General features: G+C 42.1%; 1 protein-coding gene across 1 annotated transcript; it reads right to left on the minus strand.

The window, feature by feature from the left end:
* Nucleotides 1-1,540: 1,540 nt before the first annotated feature.
* Nucleotides 1,541-16,269, minus strand: card14 (caspase recruitment domain family, member 14). Its single transcript, XM_030782839.1, has 20 exons — nucleotides 16,059-16,269; nucleotides 15,595-15,732; nucleotides 14,795-15,120; nucleotides 13,530-13,688; nucleotides 12,970-13,089; nucleotides 12,412-12,537; nucleotides 11,170-11,322; nucleotides 9,046-9,183; nucleotides 8,706-8,809; nucleotides 8,044-8,114; nucleotides 7,859-7,931; nucleotides 7,207-7,423; nucleotides 6,813-6,939; nucleotides 5,114-5,351; nucleotides 4,593-4,656; nucleotides 3,517-3,640; nucleotides 2,911-3,075; nucleotides 2,680-2,798; nucleotides 2,050-2,165; nucleotides 1,541-1,748 (listed from the first exon to the last, which is right to left on the minus strand). The coding sequence occupies exons 1-20, from the start codon at nucleotides 16,267-16,269 to the stop codon at nucleotides 1,541-1,543; spliced, it is 2,997 nt and encodes a 998-aa protein (XP_030638699.1).
* Nucleotides 16,270-18,856: the final 2,587 nt, after the last annotated feature.

Genomic DNA, 18,856 nt, shown 5'->3' on the forward strand with positions numbered 1-18,856 from the left:
ATAGGCTTCGACTTGTTAAATTATTATCAGAATATAAACTTTTCCATCTGCTTCCATTTGAAAACAACAGGATTCTGTCCTAAGCGGTTCATTGATCTGCAGTTAGATTAAATATAAACATAATTACTAAAACAATCAGGGGGGGAAAAAAACAACGTTCAAAAGAGTACGCTGAAAATTTTATGTATGTTCATAAATGATCATATCTGAAAATCCATAGAGTAAGTGCAAAGATATACAAACTATTTGCATGGTAAAAATGAAAGACGTGCTGGACTGTTCAATAAGACAGACAGAATATCAACTCCATTAAAATCTTTTTATTTCTGTGTAATTTTGATGATATCACCATACATAAATCTCAAAAGATACCTACTGCTGAACAACAATCACTTGTTAGAGGTAGCCAATGACTTTATATCAAAGAAACCATAGAAAATCTTAACAAATATGCAAACTGAAAATTCTTTCATATAACCCTGTCATAGATAAGTTCACTACACAATAGTTACACGTATCAGTTTTAAACTGTCACACATTTTGACTTTGTTAGTCTGAAAAAAGATGAGACATATCTCGTTATAGTTATAAGTTATAAAAACGCTGTACAGGGCTAATCTGTGCTGAAATACAGTGCCGATGCACGCAGTGAACTTCAGGGCAGGTTACTTCGCTGTGGGCGTGTCTGAAACAGGTGGAATGTGACTTTGGCTGCTTCACATGAAAGTCACTGTGCATGAAAGTCAGGCATGTCTGGGGAATACCCTCACGGGGAAGACATCCTCATTTTTCAAATGACTTTACGGGTTATGATACCTTCATCTGTGAGCATTTTTCATGAATAAGCAATTACATGTCTAACTCATTACAATATCCTTACTCAGAACCATAATCACATTTAACTATCCGTTCACCTTGGAAGTTTCGCATTGCTGTATGTCTGAAACCTGATTAGGGAAGTATCTTTGCACGTTAACACGTCAGAGGGGGGAAAAAAACCGCAGTCAGACAGACAGCTGGACTGTCTTGAATGAACAGTTTTGTGTAAACAAACGTGTCAAGTATCCTCGTTCTGTGAAACAAAGAGGCAACTGTCAAAAAGAGGAAAAGAGGCAAAGAGGCAATCTACAAATTTGCGTCAACCTCATCTCAAAGGTCACATCACAAATTCAAATAGTGCGCAGCAAATAACGCAATGGTGCAAATAACACAGTGACTGACTGATTGACCCAATGGAAAAATGCCCCCTCGTCACACTGATGGGATTCATAGAACCTTTGAAAACTAGTTCTCTTCTCCCAGGCAAGGTTTACTTATTACACTTGAATAAAATGTAGGAAATCTCCATTTACTGCAGGGCTTGGTTTAACCTTTGTCTGAGAATCCAATCTATAAAATGGGTTAGCTTCTTAGCCATCACATATTATTAATATTGTTAATGTATCAGAAGGTACACACTATACTGATGTGGCCCTCGGGCCACACGACGACAAGCGTCTGAGGCAGGTTGACCTCACAGGGCTGGACGTCGTCCACCCTGTTACCACAGCTCGGGTTCCAGCCACACTATCTTCCTCTGTTCCTCTCTGACAACGGTGAGGATTGTGTCCACCAGGGAGGCACTGTCGCTCCAGCTGTCTGGCTGCACCGTGCGGTACAGACAGGGCAGTTTGTCCAACAGAGGTTCCTCGTTACGGTAACATTCCAGTAGCTGCGCCTCAGACAGGTAGTTCTGACGGAGCTTGTTCCTACACACCCATGGAAAAAGATGACAGCTTGGAGAGAAACAAATATGGTACGTGTCGATTGAAAGAAAGGAAACATATACAGATTGATGAGGAGTCGTTATCTCTGACACCGAAAAGGAGTCGGCAAAGCACTACTTCTTTGCGATCGCAAACTTTTTTATTCAAAACCAGACATCTGTGACGGCCAAAGGGCTGATTTGGACCAGACGTTTTTTGATCGAGCTGCGTTTAAGAACGCGCCAAAACAAAGCGCGCTTAGCGGACTGAGCTTACAACCCTCTCCAAAGACACCCTTCCTTACTTGAGTCTGCGGACGCTGCGTTCTGTGGAGGCGATGAAGACGATGATGGGAAAGATCTCAGCTTTGTGAAGGCGTCGCACGCAGTCCAGTCCCAGAGGCAGCACACAATGAGTTCCCTACACGAGACGCAGCGGGACTTGTCAAATAAAACCAACAAACCACATATGTACTACAAAATAAAGGCAATGTTTTTATTAGTTGTATTTCATTACAACAGTGATTTTTGTGAAATTTTGCACTCCTTCAAAATTTTGCAAATAACGCATACATAGAAAGTGGATATTTAAATGTTATTTCAGAGGAGTGATGAAGACAGAAAAAAGTGTAAGTGTGCCCAGATGTAGTTTATCCAAGTAAGTTTTTAGATCTGAAATGGTGAAGCTCATATCTAAACAGTAGCAGTGTTCTAAGTGGCTACCAATTAATTTTAAAAAATGCTATAACGGTTCTGTTACTGTTTATTCACTGTTATATCATGTTCCTGATAGTAAGGCACTGTAAAAAGGGAGTATCGCCATATGATCACATGTGAGTAATAAACCGACGATTGAGTGTTGATCTTAATATTTTACATTACTGGTTAGATGACTTTGACGACAGCGTTAGCGACACGTTTACGCAAAAACATACCCGTTTCATGATTTTCTCCACTCCCTGGAGGGTGTAACAACGGTGTGTGTTTGGATCAGAGTCCTCCAAAACCTCCCCTTTCTGCACACGTACCGCACGTTCGCTGGGGCTTAGGAGATCTGGAGAGAAGAGGATCGGGCAGAGACATAGAACCGTTCACTTTCTTTGTATTTGTATTAAGACGATGAGCTGTCTCTAGCCGGGGCCTGTTGTATTATGACACATTCTAACCTGGTTCACAAAGATGGTAGCCCTCCTGCTCTCCCAGTTTTCTGTTCAGGATGCGGCCGAGGACAGTGGGAAGGAGGAGGACAGGGCGGCAGACTGGTGGGTAGTGAGGAGTGACCAGAGTGTACGGCATGAGGGTGACACAACTTCTGGGAGCGCTGCCATCGCCTGGAGCACAACACATGTTCACATGCTGATGCTGTTGATAGTGTAACCGCAGCAATTCCGGCTTTTATGTCTCCAGTACAAACACACATGTCATCAGTTTCGCAGGAATACAACGGCCACATTGGTATTGAGGAAGTGCACTCTCGTGAACTTTTTTTTTTTCTTCGGCGTTCGAACGCTGACGTGAACATTTCAGGGTCAAGTCATTCTAACATTGAAACATTTAGGTCACGATTTACGTTTTGAAAAACGAGACCTTCGCATTAAGAAAAAAAAAATAAAAACAGAAAACCTATTCAGACATTTACAATGACCTTAGGTTCACATACTGAAGCCAAATATCCGCTAGAGAAGCAAGACTGCATACTATGCGTGGTTTCAGAATCAAAGTAAAAGGAAACCAGGCATTTATCGTGCATTTGTCCTGTAAACGTTACTCACTAGATTCTTTGGCCTGCTCAGTGCTGTCCTCTTCCACGCTGATCCACAGTGGGTTTCTGCCCTGCCGTCGTGTACTGACGATCCTCACGGCTTTCTGTTTGCCCTGATCCTGCACACGCTCCATCTGAGGGAAGACACATTAATCAGACCGCAGCCCTGCAGATCTCTAAGGTCTGTTTGCTTTATTCCACATTTTTCTGACATTGTTTAGCCATTCCACAAATGCTTTGCTGAAAAGCCTTGCTCTGGGGGGGGGGTCACCTTGCCATGGTCTGATTTTAACCGTGTAAAAACAGAGGATAGGACTGAAGTGAAGAGGACACAGGCACAAATGAAGTTTGTTTTTTTTTATTGCTAAATGAAGCACGACAGACCAAAGAAGTATGAAAAATTCCTTGTATGGAAAAAAGAATTTGAATGATGCTGCTTATCAAATGCAGCATAAACCTTGCAAAAGCTTCAGGACATTCTCTACCACATTAATGTGAATGGTCACAGAATGAAATTAGGGAGGTAAGGAAAATAGGAGGGGGGGGGGGGGGAGTTGGGACCATGACATGAGTCTTTGGGGTATTTAGGTTTGAGGTATTTATAGTTTTGCACTGAGGTATTTATAGTTTTGCATTAACTTATCAAACTAATATTAAACTTCAAGACAAACATTACACACCTTAAAGAATGTAGACACCAGACCTACAAAGTCTGGTAACATTCCATTGCATTAATGAGTGAGCCTACGAACCAGGCATGCAGGCCTCTGGTTAAATTTAAACTCATAAAAGATAACGTCATAGCTAATTCAACAAAGCGGCCATTGGATAAGCGAACACTGTTTCACTAAACTCACTCTCCTCTGATCTGACCCTCTGAATAGCTCTCTCAGTGGCTCAAGAATGTGTGTATCTGTATTGTCATGTTATCACTAAAGCATGTTTTTAGGCTGCTCATACATGTTGTAAGCCTGCTAGACAAAGTAACAGCTATCAGTGTGAGAAAAAGATGGAGTTAAAGACGGTTTGAGATTGCCGGAAAATTCCTCCAGACGGAATTTTTAAGTAAAACTGACGATGCCTCACCTTTTTGCACGATCTGTGTTCGAAGGTCATGTCTTCAATTGCCCTGATCAGCAGCCTCTGTGCTCTGAGGGAATAACAGCATCATGACTTTGATCAGACTTAAATAATACATTTCAGTGGTCGATGAAATATGAACTAGTTAAACGAAAAGTTTTGAGGGGTTGTGGAATATGCTTCAGTAATGAATAAATCTCTCCGCAGGAATGAAAAAAACCCAGTGGGTGAGGTTAAAATACGAGAGCTGCTAAAAGAGAAAAAGCATCAAAGTAAAACTGTCGTCAATTCTTTCATTAAACCGTCGCCTGGATAAAACAAATTAAAAATGGCCTGTTAAGGCTGTCTTAAAGAACTAGTGAAACGAAAATGAACAGCTTAGATGTTCAGCTGTAAAGAGAAGACAAAGACAAAACAGCAGAGGATGAAAATCCTCAGACTTCACTGAGACACTAAAGAACATTCATTCTTTATCAGATCCGCAATGGCTCCAGACGGTTCACGTGTCAGGATGGCGTTGGCCGTACCTGTAGTAGTTTGGCAGGGTGCCGCTCTTCAGGTCGACCAGCTGACAGGAGTGGACGTGACTGGCCCACCAGGAGCCGTCGTTTCCATAGCGCGTGTTTGTCACATGCAGAATGTCATTGCAGGTCACATGGAGGGCGTCCATCGTGCTGCCTTGCAAAGACATGTTAACCCGCACATAGAAAGAGTCACCCGATGTGATTTCACCATTCTTCAGCTGTTGCAGTAGATTCTCATAGGCTGGGGAGGAAAGAGGGAAAACATTAAAACATTAAAAAAACAATAGCACAACATCTGGACAAAATTTGTACAATCATTAGTTTAGACGTCTGCACTTGCATTTGTGTAAATTCGAGATTAAAAAAAAAAACAAACATGCACGTCTAGCTCAGGGAAGACAACAGACTTTGTAACAGAAGATCAAACTTTTGAGTATTCTGTCAAAAATCATTTAATGAATTTCGTGGAGAAATTTTTTTTTGGACTATTTCTTCATTTGGGGCAGAGAAATCCATGATCCCCTCCTTTTCTCCCTTTACACTAAATCATTTGGACAGGTCGTCTCGGCCTACGCGCTTTCCTATTACTGCTACACTGATGACACATCCATCCCTTCCTTACCCAACAAGCAACCCAGCTCCTAGTTCAAGCACTCATCATCCACCACCTTGAATATTGCACCGCCTTACTCTCTGGCTTGCCGGCCTACGCTATCAGGTCACTTCACCTGGTACAGAATGCTGCTGTACGCCTGGTACTCAACCTCCCTAAACACTCTCATATCACTCTGTTACTCGCTGCACTGCGCTGGCTTCGGGTAGCAGCCCACATCCAGTTTAAAACACTGGTGCTGGCTTACAGATCCACAAGAGGCTCTGCCCCGTCCCGCCTTCAGTCTCTGATCACTCAGTACAACTCCAACTAGATCACTCAACCTCCTCTGGGCAGCTGGCAGTCCCCTCACTTCGGGAACCTGGCAGGCGTTCCACTCAACCACGTCTTTTTTCTGCCCCGGTTCCGAGATGGTGGAATGACCTTCCTCACCCAATCAGAACAGTGGAATCACTCGCCCTCTTCCCCAGGAGACTGAAAGCCCACCTTTTCAGAATCCACCTGTCCTCTAATGTGTAACCTGTCCTTTGCGTTACGTTTTATATTTTATGGTATAAATTGTAAAAAAAAAAAAAAAAACAACCAAAAAAAACCTTCTGTACTAACCTTGTGCCTATGCTACAGGTTTTGTTTGCAGATTTCTGTTTTATCGTTGCAGGATATACAGGAGCGTGGTGCTGAAAATAATTCATTTGCATTCCTACTACGATCTTTTTGATTCTGAGGTAGTTAGCTAAACCTGACTGATGCACTGATTGTAAGTCGCTTTGGTTTAAAAGCATCAGCAAAATACCAAATTATAAACTGTAAATTGTATGATTCTTGGCTTGCCACATTTTTCTTTCTTTTTTTCTTTTTTTTTTTTTTATGAGGGGAAGATTTAAACTCAAACACAGTGTCTAGTGTCTCTTACTAGCATCAGACCTTCTCTCTTACTAGCAAAGTTGCCAAGAGTTTCTTGTTTGCTGTGAGTACACGGCTTTCCCCTGACATCTGGTTTCTTGATTATTTCCATTTCTGTCTTAACAAGTTAAAGTCTAAACTGATTGTGGGTCAGTACCGAGACTTCTGGCGTGTCTCCTGCCTTACCATCCTGGTTGGGCCTCAGTGACAGATGGCAGGGCCCCCGTACCTGGCCCAGGGCCCACAGAGCCTCCTCCAGGGTGGAGTCTTCAAGAACCATTCGCAGTGCGCGGCGCTCCTGCTCATATTTCACCTGTCACAGAAAAACACCAAGACCAGGCTGAGCAAGAGGAACATACACCCAGAAACAAAGTCTACCGAGAAAGAAAGAAAGAGTACAATAGAGAGAGGGGGTATTTTCTACCTTGCACTGGCCCTTTATGAAACCTCTCAGTTCCTCTTTTTTTTTCTTTCACTCTCGGGAATTGTGCTCATTTGAGTTTAAATACCCAAATGGTGGCTATAATAGACCTGGGAATTTTTTGAGATTTCTCCATCTGACAAGGAAAATATTCCTCACCTCCAGAATCTGCGCTCCACGGCTGATGCCCGCGGCATGCGCGGACGACCCCTCGGTGACCTGGTGCACAAAGACGCCTGTTTTGTTGCCCCCGACAATCTGAATTTGGGAGAGTAGCACCTCCCCCTGGAGGGAGAGAGTCAAGACGCGCCCGGTGATGCGTACGGCCTGGGGTCTTCGCCGCACCAGGAAAGGAGGAGCTGATGCTCTGCAGACACTGGTGGGAGGAGAAGTCAAAGTACAGAATTACTTCATAGACAAAGGAAAATGGAGCAAAAGGAAAATGAATGAAGTTTCACATCCTAACAACTGTTCCAGCTATGGTTGGCCAAGACCCTTAGACTCTTCCTTTAACCCTCTAATGCCCTACAACCGAAAAAAAAAAAATATTTATTGCATCTGTTATCAGAGCTTCACATGAAAGCTGCTTTACACAACAAGGTATTTTTCATCTGCCACACTTCAAATAATTTGTTTGTTTTTGAAAATCGCGTTTGAAATGCACAACATAACGGGGGATGAAGGCCAAGGAAAGACTCAATTTTCAGGTTCCGTCTTTCAAAACCTTATCACATACGTAATGAATCAGTGCAGATGGGCGTTACGAAGAAGCTCGTGTGAGTTGTAAACACATTGTGGCTCTGTTTCTTACCTGTCAGAGGAACAACTCTTTTGGGTAGGGGTGGAAGAGAGCAGAGATGCTGAGGATACTTCTTCAACCTCATCTAAACAGATGTAACAAAGTGTCTCTTAGGCTCTCATTGAAAGCAAGCAGTTGGGATTAGTGAAAGGCAAACTGGTGAATTATACATTTAAGCAAACGTGGATGCACTGTACCTTTAGGAATGAAAACAAAGTCACTTTCCAAATCCAAAACGGAAAGCGATGAGTCACCCGTCGTGTCTTGCCTTAAAGAGAGAGAGGAAACAGTTTTTTAGTTACAACACAAAGCTAAAACATAAATCTCTCTACACCTCCTCCACACCCACTCATTCTTCCATTCTTTCAGTGGTCCTGAAAAACTGGATTGAACACCGTGTACAGTCTAAAATTGACTTTGTCGCGTTTGTTGCAATACTCATATCATGGTTCCGTTGTTTCATGATTTTGTGGAACTTTCTCTTTCCCTGAGAGTACGCGACATTCCGAGAAAAGGAAAGCCCATGTACTTGCCTGACTTAGCCATGAGGATTTGTGAAATAAACAGTCAAGGTAAGAGGAAATGAATAATAAATTGGGCCACAAATAAGTTCGAAACCAGTGGAGGTTTTGGCCGAACTCAGCTGGGAAAACCTTTATGGGTGTTTGTTTGTTTCTGAAAATAGGCATAATCTACCCATACACAAAGTTTGCAAGAATAATCCAATGAATATTGATGAAACAAGTTTATTCACGTTTATGCATTTGGTATTGTGGTCGGCTCTCCTGATTGGTCTAATGCAGTTGCATTTATTGTCTGTGTGATGGGTGTTCCCTGTCAGCTGTGTGAAACTCCTCACCTGTCATTGTTAAAGTGCAGGTCTATGTCTCTCCTGCGAAACGACTCAGAGCCGGGCGGTTCCACAAGACTAGAACGAACACTGCTTAGTCCTTCCTCGCTGAACTGCCCACGCACAACAGCAACAACAACAACAACAACAACAACAACAACAACAACAAAATGAGCTCATGTATGCTGCGGTAAAAGGTTTCCTCATACCGCTTAACTCTTGTTGAGATCAGGTTATGTGATAAAATTACTGTAATGCATCTTAATCTTACGTGTATGGTAAATGAAAAACAAAAAACAAAAAAACAACACACACACACACTCACACACAGACACACACAAAGACACACACACACCTCAGATTCATAGCTCCTGACGAAGTCTGGGTGTACAGCATCCATGCGACGGAGTCTGGTACGTGGAGTGGAGCTTGTGGGGGGGCAGTAACTGCATGACTCTTTACTGCTCTCCCAGCTGAAGTTCCACTCCTCCTGTGTGAAAAGACAAAATCTTTTTTCTCATACAGAAAACATTCGTAACCATGACTACTGTCACTCAGCTATTTATAGTTAAAGCTTTTTTTTTTCCAACTTGTAATGATGAATAGGCGGTTTGTCACTTCAGCGTCTTGGAATTATTCTTACTCAATAGTAATCTTATTGTGCCTAAGGTCAAAACCTACAGACGGCTTGTGACGCGTGTCAGGATTTCGTTCCTGTTCTTTTCAATAGAAGTAACAGGCACTGGCGGTGACGCTCGAACGAGCGTCAGTGAGCAACAGTTCACTCCAAGATGTATTTTTTGGAGTCTCTTCTGTATAGAATAGGATTGAGTGTCAGTCCATTCAACATATGCTTGAACATCTGAACATTTTCAACAGTTTCATATGATTGTTATCTGATTAGCTGGTCATATCCTTTGTTGCTTAGTAACCATTACTACTAGTCGACAAAGCTGCTCACCATCAGCTCATACTGAAGAGGTATACGTTAATTCACGTTACGAAGTGTCCCTTTTTTCTGTCGTTACAATGTAGTTTTAACAGTGACGTGACGTAAATCGACTAAAAATGAGCTTTGTTGACATAACAAAATTAAATAAACTCGTATGTGCATAACAACCACTTATGTTGTACTTTTTCTAATGATATCTTGGTATTATTTTAATCCTTTGAAATTTTAAGATTAGCCGCTTAAAATCTCGAGAATGCAAGAGGAGCGGCTCCTCCATTCCAATTTCTACACCGTCAAGGTCAAAAGGCCTTTTACCTTTATGCGTAAATGTTTCGATAATTTCAGAAATCCACCTGTCATATTTACGTATTTAGCTGCGGTGCAAACGTGAATCTGATCCTGAATTACGCAATGTTTAACGTTTCCGCTTCTCGCTGTTCGACTTGCAAGTGGTGGATATGCGATCTAAGTAGCGTCTAGTTACTAGGCTAAACCACAATATCCTACAATGGATGTGAACGAAATTTGATCATTTTGACACTTAGATTTTCAGTGGAAACGTATGCGAGGGTACCCGCTCCACCGTTAAACTTTATTTAAAGGAAGGATCAGAAATTGTTACAACTTTCTAGAACTTCTCATTACACAGAAATACTCCTTTTCACGAAGAAAGATCGCAGACTTTTATTTCAAGTAGACCCATAAGTAGTAACGGCAAGTCACTCTTATTTGCATTATGTCTGGGTTGTGTCGTCTGTGTTGTGCTGGCTGACGTGCCACCACTGGGACCTTCTCGTGACCTTTTGTCTGTGCATTTAAGTGGCCGCCTGTCCTTCCTGTCCTTCTATTCGTATTGTGTATGTGGTATGGCGGCTGCCGTGCCATCGAGGCATAAATGCCTGTAACTTCTTGTTTGTGTCTGACAGGTTATTCACGGAACCAAACGTTAAAGCCTGCCATATTATGTGATATTTTCCATTGAAATTTTACATGGCATGGCCTTGGTATTTGCGCCTGGTGAATTGCTTATTCATATTGGACGTGCAAAGTTTTCCGATCCGCCCTGTTCGTTTCAATTCCAGGGATAAATGACATTGTCCTACTTTATGCAACCAATAGTTTGCAGTCTGCCGGACGTTTTGGAATAAACTACTCTATACCTTTTTTCTCCCGATGCTATCTAAAACGACGCGTATGTTAGGCACATTATGTGTACGGTTCAGTGGACTATGTGCTAGTCATCACAACCTGGTGATGCATATGAACGATGTATTGGCAGTCACGATATATTGGTGGTAAAATTCTATTCCAAAAATATTTGTTATCAAGATTTATTAAGAGTAGCCAGTGCCTACTTAGCTGCTAACCTCACAGCACGTCACTAAATGTTAACAGTGCTTACTCTTTTGCTAACTTGTTCTCAATTTATCATAAGTACACTAGGAAGAGCTTAATTTTGGTTGAATTCATTTTTGAATGTGTGTTTTTTTTTTTGTACACCACAGTGAATGAGTGTCGTACTTTGCATTTTTGAGGCCTTTCTCTCTGTTGGTTGTTCAAGGCACTCAGGGAGAACACCTTTTCTTGCAGCTCCACCAACTGGCCCCTCAAAGTGTCCTTTTCAGCCAGGCTGCGTGCTATTTGGGCCTGGGCATCATCCCGAGAGAGGTATGCCTGGGAAACACAAACACACACACGCACGCACACACGAACAGTACAAATGAATAAACATTTTCCCTTGTATTCCCAAACTGACGTCAGTGTAATCAGTCACATATTCAGTCTTGACACCGAATGGCTATTTTACCCAAAGCAAATTCTTAGGAATCAGTCTTGACATGATAATTAGTTTAACCAGTAACATGCTTTTCTTGGTGCTCAGGAAAACAAACTTGGGGTTGTGACAGCATGGAAGACTAGGCATTTTTATCCCTTATTTGTATCCACATTTCACTGAGTCACCTTCAAAATAATTTGGTGACAGACAGCACAGGTGTTTCATTTTTTCTGTTTTCTTCCTGCTTGGGTTAGCCCTCTGCGTCAACCCACATACTCTCTGCTCTTATTTTCCAAAACAAGCGAGTTTATTCCTCTTTGTCACCAGGTTCACACTTGAAAGCAAGAATTGCAGGAACTTCGTTAAACAATATTGCGACATTTCAGGTTATGCTTGACAAAGCAACTGTATAAACCTTGTCCATGAGAATTATTTCATGACATTCATCTGATACGTTTGGGATTGCCAATCTACGTATTTTTTTTAATGAACAAAGAAAACATAAGGTAAGTTTAAATACAAGGTAGTACATAAGATCCTTTAACCCAAAACCCATCTATATATCTCTGTAATGCTCATGCACTGCTGCTCACTGACTAACTTCTTAATGACATACTTGAGCAGGCATATTTAATAACATGGGAGTAGTTCTCATTACAGGCACACACTTGGAACCAAACCTGAATATTGCCTGTGACAAAAGCACTTTTTTGTGGGGCTGCGGGCACGCTCAACATCTGCCTGAAACATCAGTTGTCAATAGTAGCACTTAAGAGATATGCCGCAAACAGGAAATGAGAAATCAGATACTCACACACAGAGCAATTATAAACACAACCAACCAAACAAAAGGGAAAGATAAAGCTAAAGAACTGAAAGCCGGGTGGGTCGGTTTGTTTCGGTCGGGTTGGTCGAATTTCCAGTCATAAGTCCATGTTGTTATAGAAACGTGGCAGATGCAGAAGTTCCATGGAGAAGTGACTCACCCTGTCCCTCTCAGCCTGCAGCTCTCCCAGCTGGTTCTGGAAGACTGTGCTTTTCTGCTGGTACATCTTACAATCCAGAGACAACTTCTGTACCTGCAGGGCCAGGCACTCCTTCTCTTCCAACAGCTGAAACAAAGAGAGAGAGAGAGAGAGAGAGAAAATATGACAAAGTGGGACTGGGGAGACAATCAGGGCTAAAGTTACAGACTTGGATACACAATGAGAAAGCAGTGGAAGATGACATAAATAATCAGAGTATGATGAGAGAAATAGTGAGGCAAAGAAGTAGAGACAGCAAAACAAAAGAGAGTCAATGGAAAGGACATGTTCAGTGACTGAGCAAGACAGGGGCACAGGAACGACACTTTCAGAGAGGGAAAGAGAGGCCCCGTGGAAAAAGACAAACAGATAAACAGACGAAAGAGAGGCCCCGTGGAAAAAGACAAACAGATAAACAGACGAGGGAGCAGGGTTCTTTGGGAGAAATTCAGAGAAAAGAGACTGAAAAGGGAGAGAGAGAGAGAATAAAACAGACTGAATGACGGGCAGGTTCTTCACCTTATCTCTCTCTCTGGTCAGCTGCTCATTCTCCTCGGTGAGACGCCTCAGTTGCTCAGCTAAATGATAGCGTCCGTCCCGTTCTTCCTCCAAATCCTGAGCCAAGATATCCTGCTTGGCCTGACGGGACCATGAGATTGTTTAATAATAATAATAATAATAAAAAAAAAAAAACCCCATCATAACGTGCAAATAAAAATACACAGACCGTTTAGTCTCATTCCCACTTGTCTTCGTTTAAATGCTCTTTAACTATTAGAGGCTACAGAGGTTCTCCCAATATATTTGTTTAACATAATCTTTCATCTTAAACTTTAACATTGTGATTACAGCACAGCAAATTCAGCTGTTTTAAATTAACTCCTAGAACGTTTCAGTCGCCTCCCAAAGGGCACGAGTGTGGGAGACCATAATGCACACAAGAGTTAATTTGACACAGCTGAATTCGCTATGAGTACTCTCAAGAGTACATCCTCTACCAGAGGTGGGTCTACATTTAGATTTACAGACACCGTTCCATCGTACAGGAAAAGAGAACTTGGAGAAATTAAGAGTCTTACCGGAGTAAACTTCTCAGCCTCAAGAAGCTGCCTTCGTACGGCTGCTAGCTCCTCTTTAAGCTGCTGCGTCTCGCTGGAGGACATGTGCTTGATTGAACGCCGTCTCTGAAAGTCTGTCTCTGTCTGGGCCTTTTGCAACTCACACTGAAGCTGATACACCTGAGTGTAGCACACAGGAGAGAGCATGTCGCTATAGTTACCCACGCGGTCATAGTACCCATAATGAGTGAGCTCTCTGGTCATTGGAAAAAGATTAAATGCAGTTCATTTCAGTTAAAAGAAAAGGCTGCTCGTTGGGAGATCATTTGGTGGAGGAGAGATTTCTTTGAAATATGAAATTATTTCTCCAGTACGCTGCACGTAAAACCCGAGGGATTAGAACTTCTTTATAGTGCAATTACAACAAGGAATCAGCCAGTTATGATTTACGAGTTTGGAAGATGAATTCCCGATATGAAATAGATTGTGGGAAAAAAAAAAAAAAACACTGCATGACAGTTCCCTGATCTGCGGCTAAAAGTAAAAAAAAAATCAATCATTTCTAGAGCATGAGATGAGGACAGTGACATTATGCAAGAGCGGAAGAGAGGATGAGCAATATATCTCAGAAGTTACTGTCGGGGCGTATGATCCAGTATTCATGGTATTGACATTTCCAAGAGTATGGGCGAAAAACGACATGTCATGATACATATTGATTTCTGAACAACATTTATGGTGTTGCTAAATTAGACACATATTTCTCTAAATCAGATGAATTAGATTGAGACATGTGATATGCGGAGGAGAACAGTTTTGTTGTACCGTTCCCACATGCTTGGCCGTTTCCAATGTCAACACCATTTCCAAACGGGTAATGCTCCTTTATTACTAAAAACATTTGATATTGGCCCAGTTACACTCCTACATTTTTTTGTTTGTTTGTTTGTTTTGATTCGTTTTCATTCCAATCTCACACTATCCTATTACCCTTTCTGATGTTTGTCTTCAGTTCTAAGTGAAGTGCTAGCTATCAAAGCTTAGTAGCAGCTTGCTAGATTAGTGAGTTAAGTGCACAATACCGTTATTCCCTTTTAGTTGTATTCTGTCCGCTCCTATTTTCAATAAACGTATGGTTATTAACATGCACATTGAAAAGAATTATAACTCACCTGCAATCAGCATAAGTGAGAGTTCATGCAAATTTTATGCAGATGGGGCCATTAACTACAATTACGTGGGTGTGACCTGAGCGCACGCGCGCACAGGCACGTTCGCTCTCTCACCTGCAGCTGGAGGTCACGGCAGCGGATGTCGACTGCGGACCTCTCCTCCACCGCGCTGGCGTAACGCACGTACAGGTCACACTTCTCGTCCTTGAGCTTGAGCAGGTCGCGGTGCAGGCCCGCCAGGTGATTGCGCATGTGCGCGTGCTCCGCCTGCAGCCGACCCTGCTCTTCCCCCTGCTGCAGGGCCTGCGCCACCTCCACCTCCATCCCACAGCAGCGCGTGCGCAGCTGGGCTGCCTCTTGTCTCGCCTCCTGCAGCTCTTTCTGCATGCCCGTGACTGCCCTCACCAAGTACTCTGTGAGCTCAGAGTACTTAATCAGACCTACGAAAGGGATATTTATAGAGATGACACAAGCACAGAGGTGGCATAACTTAGTCACTTTTTTAGCCTGACAGTCTAATTTAGTCACATGTCAACTAGATACTGCAACAATGATTCTTTTATACACTTTGTAGCCGGAAGAAAATTTGGAGCTAAAAAAAACCCCCCAAAACAAATCAAGACTTATGCGAATGTCTTTTGACACCCAAGACACCGCAGAAGTTAAATTTAGAGCCAGAGGGTGTGGAGCAGTATAATAAAATGCAATTAGAATATTTGTTATGCTGTATTAACGCAACAATGGAAACGGATACTTTAAGAAATGTCCAGTGACCTCCACTTCACTTTTGATGTTGCAGGATTTCTTAATTTTCCCCGAAAGTTACGGCGTGAGCATAGGAAGGGTAGGGTTTTTTTCTTTCTTTCTTTCTTTCTTTTTTTTTTTTTTTAACAGTCGCGATTGTGCTGACTCACCGCTGAAGCCTGAGGGCTCTGTGCTGGGTTTGCGACCTGTGATTTGTGTATACAGTGAAGGGTAATGGATCATTAGACTTTCCAACAAGGCCACTGCACCATTACGACCCTGAGTCCGCAGGATATCCAACATATGACCTAAGAGAGAGAGAGAGAGAGAGAGAGATTATTTTCCATGATTTGTGTTATTATTTTCTATTTTAACAGCCATCACCGTCAACGTTACACTAAGCGATCATTTCTACTCTCTTCACCTACCCTCTTTCTCATAAGAACCATTACAGTTTACCTGACCATGCTCATCTCCTAACACATATCCTCTAATCTTCTTTTCTCCCAATTTCTTGAGATCCTAATCCGTTTACAAAATGAACGGATTTTTTTTTTAAAAAATCGTTTTCAGAGCTAATCCTTTACTGGTTTCGTTTCCCCCTCCCCTTTAATCTTGTGCGTAGTCTTCTTACTGGTCCTCATGCTCCTGTTGCTGAGTTTTAGGCAGGTGAGGATTTCATCCTCGTCCAGGTCTGTGAGGACGCGCGCCTGCCTCAGGTACGGGATGAGCAGGCATGGCCGCACGCCGATCGAGATGGCGTGACGGTTATCGTTAATCAGGTCCCACAACTCCTCCTCGTTCATGTCCTTTAAGTCAGGACCCTCGGGTAAGCACTCCGCCATGGTCAGAGTCTCTGGATCTGCCCGCGAGAGCAGCGCAAACACAAAACACTCATACACAGTCAGGCGCGCACACACACACACACACGCGCGCGCGCACACACACACACACTGTCAGAGCGTGCAGCGAAATGAAAGAGTGAGACAAGTGCCTGAGATGTAAGAGTCTGGTCCCTTTTTTTTTTTTCTTCTTCTTTTTTTTTTGTCCACGCCCAGTGCGCGTAAGAAAACCTGAAAAACAAGAAGGCTGTTTCCTGGCAGCTGGGCCAGGCTTCGTGGGGCAGTCCCCTTGTTGTATATATTTACTGTTGCGCACTCGCACACACACATACTCACATGCATGCACACACACACACGCACGCACGCACACGCACACGCACACGCACACACACACGCACAGAGTCAAATACACAAAGTCATGGACTGCTTAAAAGTTCACCCTTCCTTAGCTCCCAGCCAAAAAAGTACAAGACTAGTTTCTCACTTCTCTCTTTAGCACTTACTGTCGCCTGCATGGGTGATTCACCGTCAATGATTTCACAGGAATTCTGGTCAGTCCTCCTACTCTTAACTGATGTTCTAATTGTCTGCTGTTTGCAGAAGAAACCTCATCAATGAAGGCACACGGACCTGTGATGATTCACACCATCAAATTCAGCCAAGGATTTGTTTGTACTTTGTTTGACTTCATTAATGAACCCACGCCAGTCATATCTAAAACTAACATTGCAGAGTGTGTAGTGGTTCAAAGTCCTTTTGGATGAGAGGAAAAGAATAAGGATGTTGTTTATAAGAAAGGGAAGCAGAGCTTGCAGGGTTTAAACAGTGATCATTTCATCATTTGTCTCAAAAAAAAAAAAAAAAAAAAGTCAAGGAACTGAGGTAATGAAAATGGAGGTTGATTATTAAAGGATACAAGGACAGAAGATATTTTTTCAAACTACAATGAATCCCCCCTCCCCTTTTTTTTTTTGGATGGTGGGCTTGGTGTTAATAGATGCCATTGATAGGCAGGTACTATGCTGCATGTAATCATTGCATTTGTCTAATGTTGTCTCACAGTTTTGTCATGGGTTTTCCAAATTGAGGCTAATGTCTATGGCCACTCTAGCAGAACATTTCAGGGCTTAGCTTTGACTGCACTATTCCTAAACCATGTGTAACCTTTGGTTATAAGAGGGGAGGGGGAGACCCAGATTTGCAAGTTACTAATTAACTGATAATTTCTCAGATAGAAAAGCAGCAGTCATACACTACAGCAATCTCTATGCACACTTTCAATCAAGATCATTAAAATGCAGATTAATTCAAATCAAAATGAAGAGAAGAGTTGGGGAAAAATAAGGGACAAATGAATTGTTTCATAAAATTTGGAGAGTTATCCTTCTTTTCATTTCAACTGAATCAAATCCTTCTAAAAACTGCCAAATTTGAATGGTTATTAATGCAACCAACCTGACTATGAAGCCTATGAAGACTGTAAACCTCTAAGAGACTGCCAGTTAAGCAAATCACTTCATCAGACACAACCGGTAATCAGCTACCTGAATTCATTTATTTGACAGAAAGGTCCTCTGAATGAACTATTTCCGTGTTCGGTGACTCTGGGGAGTCATTTTAATGAAACCGATAACGAAAGCGAAGGCTGTTTTTGACAATCTTATCCAATGAGAACTTCAAGTTCCAATTTTGAGAATCACTCTTTCAGATTTGTTGCGTGTGAAAGGGTCTTGAATTAACCGGATGATTCGGCAGGCTACACTCAGAAACATCCAACATGCCTAATTAACCTTGCCTGTTCAGTGTAGACGCTAGATTGAGCCGGCGCCACTGATCTAAAGGCATCACTTATTTGTGCAAGGATTGCAGAACCACTGAAACTGTGAGATGGTTCACAAACACGCAGAATATTTTCATATTGAAAAGAAAAACGCCGAAGAAAGCGCTAGCGTTTTCCGACCCTGAATCAGATAGCATCATTTAGGGTAAAATATGCAAGTACTACGAGGACTGTTTGAAAAACAGGTAAGCCTAGTAAGCATTTCAAAAGGTGAAAATTGTTTGATGCACTAGATGCGATGTGACTGATGTTTTATGAAGCCAAAGCCTTCTCACATGTTTACGCCATGCATTAACTTTCAACGCTAAATCTGTATTATACATAATATTTGTTTTTTAAGGAAGGGCAATGTTCAGTCTTACTAAACATAGTGGATATTCTCTCAGCTACAGTACCGTACAAATAATTTACAGTTATTTTTAACTGCGTGCAAAGCAACTCTGAACAGTATACTGATAATATGATATATAATCTTTGTTCAGCGACATCGTGCATTTCCTTGCGTAACATCTAAGAGATTGAGTTTCATGAGACAATGGCGCACATTATGTACAGAACCTTAAAAAGACTGCGCGTAATTGCCACGTCAAACTGACAAGAGCATACCGCGCGGATATATATCTCATTGTTTTTCTAGTGTTTATGAAAGAATATAGAAAATATGTTAACTTAGTTGAACATTCTTCCAATAAGAAATCTGTTAAAACCCTGAATGTATGTGCTTATTTTATTTGTAGACTGAGTGTACTG

The sequence above is a fragment of the Chanos chanos genome, chromosome 8 (genome assembly GCF_902362185.1).
Source record: "Chanos chanos chromosome 8, fChaCha1.1, whole genome shotgun sequence".
In the NCBI taxonomy this organism is placed as follows: Eukaryota; Metazoa; Chordata; class Actinopteri; order Gonorynchiformes; family Chanidae; genus Chanos; species Chanos chanos.